The following is an 11,603-nucleotide window of genomic DNA, read 5'->3' on the forward strand; positions in this document are numbered from 1 at the left end:
AAAAAAAAAACAAAAACAAAAAACCTTGAATGCTACATTGGCTAAATAAGCTTTTAAAAAAGTTATATTTATTTATATATACACACACACACATATATTAACCAAATTAAATCCAAACCTGGCATGAGGACTGTCCTTTCACCACATTAAAGGAGGGGCCTATTTTACAGAGCACAAAAACTGCAGCTGACTTCCCCAATTACATCAGCCTGGTCAGAAGAGATTAAAAGGAAAAACTAATGAGTGTAAGAGAAAGAAACAGAAGTGAGATCACAACAAAGATGTAGCTATACCATTTCTACACACAATTTTGCACATCCATCTCTGCTCTGTGTTCTTAGTGGGCACCACCTGCTGGGACCTCATAACATGTAGTGCCTAATTCTCTATTCACACGTGACAGGTCTCCTGCATCTCCCTTTTTCTTCTCCTATTCTTCATCTTCTGTCCCACAATGTGTCTCCTGTTTTTCCAGATCAGATTTAGATGTGAGTGTTCAGTTAGGGTATAATTTAAAAAGTGGATGAGCTCTTAATACTATTTCCACAAATAAAATATTTTCTTGTAAAAAAGTTATACAATAAAAGACTATTAAAATTCTGCAGGTTTCTGGCAAGTGAAAGCTATTCAGGTTTGGAAATTTGGCCCAGAGGCCTTTGTCTTCAAAAACCTGCAGACTGCTGAAATTCAGCTGGCAAGAAGCATGCAGTACATGGAACTTATACCCAATCAAAGTAAGTATGGAATAAGACTGGGAAAAGGCTATAGTATTGAAACAAAATACTGTGAAGCAGCAACTGGCCGTAAACGAAGTGTCCCATTTATGCTACACGGTACGCTTTCAAGAGTGTGAATTCCTTCCTGTTGGTGCGGGCTGCCCAGATGAAGAGGGCAGCTGCCATAAACTGTAAAGGAGCTGAGACACAAGCTAGGCAGAAGGACCAGCCAAATTCACCCTGCACATCATCAGGTGGGGGCAGCTTCTGATGGAGCAGCTCAATTCCAGCTACATAGCAGCTGACTGAGCCCAGCGTACACAGACCTGGGGAATAAAACAATAGAGAATAATCAGCTCAGATGTTCAGACTGATATGACACTGTTGGGAGAGGGCTAGAGTACATAACAGGACCCACCTGCAATGAAATGTAGGACTCCTATGGCAATGGCAGGGTAGAGACTGCGACAGACACAAGCACAGAGGCCAATCAAAACCCCAAAGCACATCAGTCCTAAGCTGACGAAGGGTAGGAGGAACTGAAAACGCCAAAGATCTGTGTATGAGAGACAGACATCCACACGTATGTTAAAGATATGGCAGTGCCTGACATTCTTCCTCCCCACCTGTGTTCATTCCCATATACTACTCTATCAGAGCCTTCCAAACTGAGCTAGAAAGAACCTCTACCTTCTTTGAAAAGAGAGGGAGGAACATGAATGCATGTTAATTTACTGAGTTTTCCCACAACACTGCTCTCCAAGTTAAACCTTCCCTACCCCTCTGCGACTTCCCTACAGCAACGAAACAAAGTACAGTAAAACTCCAATAGTCCGGCATCCAACTGTTTGGCACTCCTGATACTCCGGCATCAAAATGGCAAGTGCTCCTGACCAGCTGATTAAAAAGCCTGCTGCTTAGCACATGCACTGGCTATAACCAGAGGGAGCATAAGGTTGGGGGAGGAGGAGGAGGGACTGGGATCGTGTTACAGTATGGAGAAGAGCATTTTGCTTCAGCAAAGGGGAAAGGGGAAGGAAGGGGGAGGAGGATCAGGTTACAGCAGGGAGGAGATGAGAAGAGGAAAGGGGAGGAGATAGGGAGGGAGATTGTGTCCTGGCCAGCTGTTAAGCCATGCAGTTGTACCGGACCTGCTGATTCTCCGACAAATCTGATAATCCGGCACCATCTAGGTCCAAAAGGTGCCGGATTATCTGAAGTCTTCTGTACCTACCTTTGCCTTTAAGTCATGACTAAGAACCAGGTGGTTATATGAAGAATTAGCCAAAGTGGACAGATTGAAATAGTTACTTCTCTTCTTATTCTCTCGCTAATTGTTGAATCTGAAAGTGAAAATATCCTCTTTTCCCTTTCCTTCCCAGCCTTCTTTATCATGCACATCTACCTGCCAGAGGTGAAAGACACTTACAGGTCCGATTCAGGTCACTGCCACTATTGTGGTTCCCAGGTTCCATGTACTTCTCAGCAAATTGATCGGAGAGGGAAAAACTGATGCAGCTTCTCACCATATCAGTTTCTGGGGGTGAGGGAAGAAATGCAAACACCAGGGGGTGAGGGAAGAAATGCAAATCATCTTAGTTGGAAAATAAGGGATATATTTAACAATTCTGCTCCCACCCAGAATCTGTTGTTCTTTTTACATGAGAAATCCCTCAGGTGAGAACAGGTCCTCAAAGTAATCTGTATAGATTCCCCCCTTCATCCACTGCTTCCTGGCTCAATTCCCATCATATCTTTATAGCCAAAGCAATAAATAACTCCCTCACAGTTCAGCACTCATTTCTTTCCCAATTTAAGAGCATTATGTCCCCTCATCAGAAGGATAAACAATTCAGTCATACTCTGAGAGGCTCATTTTAATGAGAGTCATTATTAGGAGTTACAATAGTCTTACATCAGAGAGAAATACTAAAAAATTGGTCACCCAAGTTTTCTGTCAAGCTAGCTTCATAGATAACTGCCTCATTCGTTACATGACATTCAGGAAGGTTGTTGTGGTAGTTGAAAATGTACCTAATAAGTAAGTGCTAACCAAATTATTAAAGTTAGTGCTTAACTATGCAACCATGACTTTTTCTTTATATTGATCTTCCATTAAAATAAGTGTATTGTATATTTTTTCAATGTGTGACAAAATTAAAATATGCAGCATCTCTAAGTAATCTAGAGAGGTATGTACCAGCACTTATTAAAACAACAGCTTGAAATAAGTATGATGCATGAAACCCAAATATTGTATGATCAGCGAACTTCATTCTTTAAATCAGGTATCTAAGTAAAGCAGCTGTGATTACCTCAATGCCTCGTTAAACATTTCATGGAGCATAACCTATAAAACGATGCTTTTGAGTAGAGCTGGTTGAAGTTATCAATATTGTTCATTAAAAATGGAATTGCACTAAATATGCTTCCATGGGAAAAAATAGTGACAATTTTTCATTTTTGAAAAAAAAAAAAAAATGACTCTAAATAAAAAATTTAAAACTCACGCAATTTACGGGTAATCAACATTTTTCCTTTAGAAACTGTATGAAAATTTTCATCTTTTCAACCACAGTTTTCCTTCATTCTAAGATGAAACAGGATTGGTTTACACCAGGGTTTCCCAACTTATGGGTTGGTACCCATATATGGGTTGCCATTACATTTCAAAAGCATCACCAGGTGTATCCCCAGTCGGCTCTTAAGGAACCATTCACACATTTTTTGAATTGCTCTGGGTCACCAAATCTTCCCGAATTGTCAAAATGGGTCCCCATCTGGAAAAGGTTGGAAACCGCTGGTGTACACTATATCTAATGTTGATATACCTATGTCACTCATGGAAAAATCCACACCCTCAGTGTAAAGATCATTATATTGATAGGAAGCATCTCCTGTTGACATCTCCGTGAGAGGCGGTGGTGGCTGTCGGATACCTACACTGATGGAAGAAGCTCTCCCACTGGCATAAGTGCAGCTGAGCTGCTGTAGCATGTGTTGACGAGACCTTAATATATCAAATCCTGGTCCTCTAACACTCACTAGCAGCTGCACAAGTCTTTCTTTTTGCAGAAAATCTTCCTGGAAAATGAGGTGATACCCCATTTTGAGAAAATACTGTTTGATATCCAACACTTAAATTGCAACTCCAGGCCGGAAGGAGCAGGGGAAGTGGAAGGAAATGCTGTTTGGAGAATAGACTAGTTACCTGGTGGACTGTACCAGTGAGAGTTTTTGGGCATAGTGATACATCTCCGCCACAATCCAACTGTGCCGTTGCACCGGAACAACGCATCTGTATAAGTCTTCTCATCTGCTTCCTCACTGATGAATTCATCCCAAATACTTTTGCCGAGTTCGCTGGCATTTTCAGCTGGTGAGGGACTGTGGTACTCATACCAGAAATCTGTACCAATTGAGGCTGCCATATAAATGGTGGAAATGAGGCAGAGCACACAGGCAATTACTAGAGCTGTAGCAAAGCGGTTATCCATCATGGTGTCTCAACTGCCAGGAAATTTAAAAAAAAAAAAATCAGAAAGAGGATCCATTGATAATCATGATAAACCCCTACTGATACTACAAGACTGAACATGCTGAGATAAACTGCTCCCTTTATTCCTTAACCAGTCCCTTCCTGGATGCAGAAGATCTCTCCCTTTTCTTGTTCGAGATGAGGCATAAAGAAGCTATATTTCCTTCCAAATTTTGAACCCTCAAGTGATTATAAATGGCCAAAGTGTTGAGTGAACATTTAAGATGAAATTTTAACCCTTTTTACCGCAGTAAACCTACTTCACTTGACTGCCCTTCCTATTAGTGCCCATACTCAATGCAACATCATTTGCAAGAGACATCCACTCATGCTCAGTTACCATGGGTGTATACATTTACATAAAAGAAACAGTCACGCTTCTAGCCCCAGGTAAGACTCAGTAGGAGTAGGAAGCAGAGACAGCCATGGGTGTCTAACCATAGTATAGACACACCTTTAGTGACTGAGAGAGCAGAGGGAATTAAGAGTTATAAATCTTAGTAGTGATGTCTCACACTTTTCTCTTTTGTTCACCAGGATCTAAAATTGCTTTATAGAAGGTATATTCAGTAGCAGTGAGTCTGTCAACATACTTGGTCCCATACAACCTAAGTTATGGCAAACAGGTAACAAGTGAGCTTAGAGTCTAAAAAGGGATGATGGACACAAAACGCTACAACATAGCAGCACATAGACCCTGAAGCAGGAATGCTCTATCAAATATTTTATTTGTATGCATCTTTATTAAAGTAGGTAAGGGAGGGAAATTGTTGTACATTGATTTCAACAATAAGAAGAGACGTGAAAGAATGCTCAAAGCATGAAGTAAGTGAAGGAGATAGAGATGTCAACAAGAAAAAGCTCTTTTCAAAGCAGCAAGAAATGAAAGAGGGGTTAGGGTGGAAAGAATAAAGTCAAAGGTTTCAATAAGAAGCAGCTTACACTTTATATAGAAAAGGGAAAGTCTTAGAGTTGAAAAAAAAAGGGAAAGTCACAAAGCAACAAGAAAGGAAGATAATTTTACAAGGAAGATAGGGGTGATGGGAACATGGGTGGCTAGAGAGGAGGTGGAATCAGCCTCAAAAAGAGTTCAAGAATACTTACTCTTTGGGGAATTCTGAACTACTGTGCAAAACATGCCCCCTGCAGATTCCTGCTCCTCCCTGAAAATTAATTCTGCTAGGGAGATGCTGTAATTACAACCCACCAGGTGCCAGAAGAGAGGGCAGCTACTTCCAGGCAACAGGAGCTAGCCAAAAAGTGGGATGAGTAGGAGAAGCTGTTTTCTTCACAGTACCCTGCCCACAGGGCCAGATGAGGAGGCACGGGATGTAAGGGGGAGGACACCGACAGCGCAGGGAACATGGGGCTTCTGGGAAGGCACACAGACTAGAGTTCAAAGGGGCTAGTTGGGAGCAGGACAGGCAGGATAACAAAAGTTAGTAGGGTGACAGTATTAAGCCAGGGTCTGAATGGGAGTGGTGGTGCAAGGAAACATGGGGATGGGAGAGTTGGTGTACAAGGACACAGAGGAACATGTGCAGACAGGGCCACCTCAAGGGAGGGTGTGGGACTGGGACAATCCCCCTTTGCCCCAGGCCCCACCAGACCTTTTCCTGCCCCTGCTTCGCCCCCTCTCCATCTGTATTCCCGCTGAGATTTTCCAACCATGAGCAGAGCGGGTTTCAACTTGTGCACCAATATTGAGGTCATGTGCGCTGGTTTGGAGGTGTGCCAATTTGTCACCCAATTTATTTAACACGTTCCCGGCTACCAGAGTAGAAACCCTCCCCCACACACCATGCAGCATGTCTCGTCCCAACTGCCAGAGCAAACACTGCCTACTTCCCTCCCCGACTCTGGCCATGCGACATGACCCATTCCGTTGTCGGAGTAGAGCCCCCTCTCCCCCCCGCCATGCAGCAAGTCCTGTTCCCAGCCATCAGAGCAGATCCTGCACAGCCCTGGCCATGCAGCATGTCCCATTCCTGGCCACTGGAACAGACCCTGCCCCCTCCTGGCAATGCGGCGGATCCAGTTCCTGGCCTCAGCAGCCAGAACAGGCCCCGCTCCCCTCCACCTTTACTGCAATTTAAGCCCACTGCTTCCTGCCCTGTCTTCAGAGGTTAAGAAGAATAATTGTTCACTCATCTCCTTGTAGCAACCTTGGAGGTGCTTAAAAGCTGTTATTATTAGAGCTCTGCGTGGACACAAATTTGTGTATCTGCATCTGCAAAAATGAGCCACAGACAGCCCCATGAGGATGCCCATAGGTATAAAGCACATATGCACAAATGAGCTGTAGATAGTCACAGATTTGTGAGGCTCTAGTTATCATGTCCCCACTCAGGCGTATTCTCTTTTCCAGACTGAACAACTCTAGTTCTTTCAATCTTCCCTCACAGGTCACATTTTCTAGCCGTTTGATCATTTTCGATGCTCTGCTCTTGACTTTTCCCCTAATTTGCCCACCCACTTTCCTGCACTGTGACCCCTATTGCGGTAAGAGGACAATACTGAATTATCCTTTTACTGCTGTGGGGTGGGCAGGGGAGGTTTCGCAAAGGTGACAGGCACCAGCCTCTGAGACAAGGACACTGTGGGGAGAAAGGGGCATGACTCAGAGTGTAATAACATGTCTTTAAGGGAATGAAAACCAGTAAGGCACAAAATCCCCAACAGAGGGGAAAGAAAAAACCTCATCCCCCCCCTCAGCGTACCCCCCCAGCCCCTCTCTGCCCCCCTCAGCCCCCCAACGCACAGCCCCTCTCTGCCCCCCAGCGCACAGCCCCTCTCTGCCCCCTCAGCCCCCCAGCGCACAGCCCCTCTCTGCCCCCCCAGCGCACAGCCCCTCTCTGCCCTCCCCAGCCCCCCCAGCGCACAGCCCCTCTCTGCCCCCCTCAGCCCAACGCACAGCCCCTCTCTGCCCCCCAGCGCACAGCCCCTCTCTGCCCCCTAGCCCCCCAGTGCACAGCCCCTCTCTGCCCCCTCAGCCCCCCAGTGCACAGCCCCTCTCTGCCCCCTAGCCCCCCAGCGCACAGCCCCTCTCTGCCCTCCCCAGCCCCCCCAGCGCACAGCCCCTCTCTGCCCCCCTCAGCCCAACGCACAGCCCCTCTCTGCCCCCCAGCGCACAGCCCCTCTCTGCCCCCTAGCCCCCCAGTGCACAGCCCCTCTCTGCCCCCTCAGCCCCCCAGTGCACAGCCCCTCTCTGCCCCCTAGCCCCCCAGCGCACAGCCCCTCTCTGCCCCCCTCCCCCCTCAGCGCGCCCCCCCCCCCCCGCACTCACCGTCCATCCTCCTCACACCCCCCGGCCGACTCCGCGCTGCCGTTTCCGTCTCCCGCTGCCGCACCGCGCGGAGCAGCCCGGAGACGCTTTATCCAGCCGCGAGGCATCCTGGGACTTGTAGTCCGCCTCCTCCCTCCCCCACGGGCTCTGCGCCGAGCAGCCTGAGACCAGTTCCCGAGGAGGGCTCTTCGCAGCGCATGGCGGGAGCTGTAGTTTCTGCGCGGCACCCTGGGAGTTGTAGTCTGTCACGGCCTGATCAGTGCACCCCCCCTTGGGCGCTGGTGGAGCAGGGCGCAACTCCGGAGCGTGCTCACGTGCCTTTGGCGGGGTCTGCTCCTCACAAGCAGCTTCTCTGCGGGGTGGGGCGCAATCCCTCAGCCTGCCTGGGCCCCTGTAACTCATGAGCTTGCTGTAAACATCGCCATGAGAAGTCATTTTAAAACATCCCTTGGGTGACATAACTAGGTCACGTCTCCCCAGAGGTTCCCTGCCCCACTGAGGGTGAGAATCCTACCTTGTTTTTCCAAGGGAAGGTGGGAGTCTCAGCCAATGGCCTGGTTGCATGTGCCAGGGCTGTAAGGAAAACAACAAAATGTGGGAGATCAGCAATGAAATCACAAATATTGACAATTATTTCCCCAGCCCATTTAATAAACCCTCTTCCTCCTCCTCCCCCGCACCTCAAACAGCCTGCTGAACAGATTAAATGAGGAGCCTCAAAGAGGCAAAGAAATTTATATGTTAAATGTGTTTGGCAGAGTTGTTGACTCCAGTCCCACAACTTGAACTCGAGTCCGACTTAAGTCAGCTAGGTGACTCAACCTGACACTCGACTCGCGTTCATTGAGACTTGTTAATTTTGTTAAATCGACTTGGTGAAAAAATTGTCAGAAAATGCCGATATTGATGGCTTGTACAAAAGTGACTTGACATTTTTTAAATTAAGACTTGAAACTCGGCTTGGGACTTGACTCGAAAGTGACTTTAGGGACTCGAGACTTGAACTGCAGTGACTTGAGGCTCGACTTGGACTTGACAATGACGACTTGAAGACAAGGTGTTTGGATAAGAAATCCAGAATCTAACCGATCCCAGCTATGGTTTTAAAAAAACAAAACCTGAACAACCACATTTTGCAAGACCAAAATGGAACTCTTCATCAGGGTGCCTTGTGAGATTGGGTGTGATGGCATACGAAATCAGATGCCCCCAGGATTTGTGCCAGGGTTTATATGCCCTGCTATGAACCCTTCTGATTATCACCAGAACCTTTACATTCTTATACACACACAGTATCAACAAAAGACAAGACTATGCAACACTTTAAAGACTAACAAGATGGTTTATTAGGCTACATCTCTATTACAGTATCAACAGTGTCACATCCTCCCTGCCCTCCATCCTGGTTCTGAACATGTCTAATGCTTTCCATAGGACAATCCTATCCAACTCGGCAACTCCACCTCTTGATGAGCTGGAACGAGTTAGTCCATATTACTCAGAAAGCTGCTAAGAGTGAGTGATTTCAAAATAATTTTCATTTACATAATATTTGAACCAGAATATTTTTTTGTTTTACAAACATTTTCACATACATTTCAATATATTAAAATTGGTTTTCAAACATTTTTCATTTAGCATGTGTATTAAAAATGAACAATTTTAAAAAAGGATTTATTTTACATATTTAAACTTTTTTAAAAATCTCACCATGTGACTAAGTTGACAAATAAAAAAATACATGTAGAAGTTTTTTCCTCACTCTGTTTTTCATTTTATCTTATTTTCCTCTTTTCCTTCTGCCTATTTGATTGGCCATTTTAGTCACACATCAGGATTTCAAAAAAATGCATTTAAAAATGAAAAAATTGTTTTGGGAAGTTTTCTATTTTTTAAATAGGCAAAAATGAAATTTTTTATAATACTGATTAAAAATTATTAAAAATTGGTCATAGTAAAGAAACACAGGTACTGAATAAGATTTGTTAATACTTGTATGGAAAGATAATGAAGGAAAATTGTTTAATAAAAATAGCAAAACCACATTTAAAAAAAATGTAAAAAGAGCATTTTTAATTAAAATTGTTGGTTAAAAAATTTCAACTGGCTCCTATATTAGCATTCAAAAACCCTAGACCCCTGTAGACTCCATTAGAATTCTTCAGATGGTCTCCTGGTTTTTACTGCTTACTGTTGGCATCTTCTGTCCTATTATTTATTCATTTATTTATTCAGGTGGTCCAGGACCCAGCCAACCAACAGAATGATTCTGTTTTTCCAAACCCTAGTTGCTGACTATAATTTCCATTAGGAGAGAAACCCATGGCAGGGATGTAAGGGTGCATCTACACAGCACCCGAAACTCGAAATAAGATACACAATTTACACTACAGGTCTATTTCAAAATAGCTTATTTTGTCATTTGGTGCTGTCTACACAGCATCACATTCTGAAATAAAGCACTATTCTGAGCCATCCCTTATTCCTCATAGAATGAGGTTTACAGGGATGGCGAAATAGCGCATCCACTATATTTTGAAATAGTGCACGCATTCAAAAGACATGGGATAGCTATTACAGGATATCTGTGGTATCCTGAAATAACTTTGCTGCGTAGACATACCCTAAATGACTAGTTGGCAACCTGATAAGTATAAGCTTGTCGGACAGTCGAGTAGTCACACGACTAGTCACTTCCCCCCCACACTTGCTGCTTCTATCAGAGACAATCAACAAGGAGGGTGGCGAGCAGGAGCCGGTGCTGGGAGGAGCTGGCTTAAAAGTCAGTCCCCTCCAGCACCATCTCTGCGGGGGCATCGGAGGCAGAGGCATCCCTACTGCTGCGCTTCTCTCTTTGAAATGTGCAAAGCCACTTTTTTCGAAAAAACAAAACAAAAACCCTGTTGTCTAGACACACCCTTTGTCACAGAATCAGAAGGCTAGTTTCACAAGTATAGTATCAGTCCTTCAGGTCTGAGAGTGATCATGCCTGATAGTTTCCTTTTTATTTTCAGCAAAGCTGCTGCAGCTTTAGAGAAAATTTAATTAATTAAAATATATAGTCATCATGCTTAAGAGCATCCCAATTTGCCTTTAAATTACCTTAGTTTTTCCCATAGGGAAGACTAGGGCTACTGTAAATACTGAAGTAATATTAGTTGGATATCTAAGGTAATTATACATTTTAAGCATGACAAATATATGTAAAATCGCCCCCAAGATGCATTTTTGCAGGAACACTGCAAAAATATAACCATTAAAAGAGAATGGTGCTAATTCACATTATTGCTTAGAAACAACTAAATTTCCGAAGACTTTACCTCCTCTGTAGCTGCATTTTCAAATAATCTTAGCTGAGGCCAGATTTTCAAAAGCCTTAGATCTGGTCACAATGGTAGTTTAGAAATATTGAGCACATTTGAAAACTCAGTCCTAATTTAGGTACATAAATGGAAGCTAAGGTCAATGAAAACCTGGCTGTAGTTGTGATTGCCAGAAAATCTGGTCCTATGAGAGAATAAGAGTCCTTACTGAATCAACACAATACAAAAGTAAGGCTAATACATTCAAGATACTTTTTTGGTGTTGTGGGTTTTTTTTTTTTTTGACAGATCGCTTTAAATTATTTATGATCATGCTTCCTATTGGACATGTAAATGTTCTGGATTATTTAAAAAATAATATTTAGTAATATTTTAACTCACAACAGCACCCAGAAAGCATGCAAGGTACTAAGAATGAAGTGAGAAATTATCAAGGTACAACTATATAGTTTTTCAGTTTGGGTACATGTATATCTTGATGGTTCAGTTAAGGCCATTTTAAATATTTATTATTGATTCACTTCTTGTGAGCACTGTGGGAAAAATGAGTCTTAAGGAGAAACTGTTATTAAATCGTTAATGATGAGAGTTGGGGAGAAACCCCCTGCATACATTTATGAGTTTCCCCTGAGTCTAGTTCTAAATGATATAATATACTCCTGTATAGTGTATTTGCTAGTGTGCTGGAATCATAGTGGAGTTTTTAATTGAGCATATTTCCTGGAACAGAGACTGAAGGC

At 43.8% G+C, this 11,603-nt stretch overlaps 1 protein-coding gene across 2 annotated transcripts in view; it reads right to left on the reverse strand.

Annotated features, from left to right (window-relative positions):
- Positions 1–46: 46 nt before the first annotated feature.
- Positions 47–11,603, reverse strand: part of CLDND1 (claudin domain containing 1) — a 33,468-nt gene continuing 21,911 nt past the window's right edge. The window contains exons 2-7 of one of the 2 annotated variants that reach the window (XM_075906590.1): positions 8,055–8,113; positions 7,541–7,949; positions 3,928–4,226; positions 2,146–2,253; positions 1,135–1,272; positions 47–1,042 (exon numbers count right to left, since the gene is read on the reverse strand). In XM_075906590.1, coding sequence (XP_075762705.1) covers positions 822–1,042; positions 1,135–1,272; positions 2,146–2,253; positions 3,928–4,216 — 756 coding nt within the window. In that variant the 5' untranslated portion in view covers positions 4,217–4,226; positions 7,541–7,949; positions 8,055–8,113 and the 3' untranslated portion in view covers positions 47–821. Of the gene's footprint in view, positions 1,043–1,134; positions 1,273–2,145; positions 2,254–3,927; positions 4,227–7,540; positions 8,114–11,603 lie in introns of both variants that reach the window. The other variant, XM_075906583.1, reaches the window with a different exon arrangement.

Source organism: Pelodiscus sinensis, chromosome 1, assembly GCF_049634645.1.
Source record: "Pelodiscus sinensis isolate JC-2024 chromosome 1, ASM4963464v1, whole genome shotgun sequence".
Classification (NCBI taxonomy): domain Eukaryota; kingdom Metazoa; phylum Chordata; order Testudines; family Trionychidae; genus Pelodiscus; species Pelodiscus sinensis.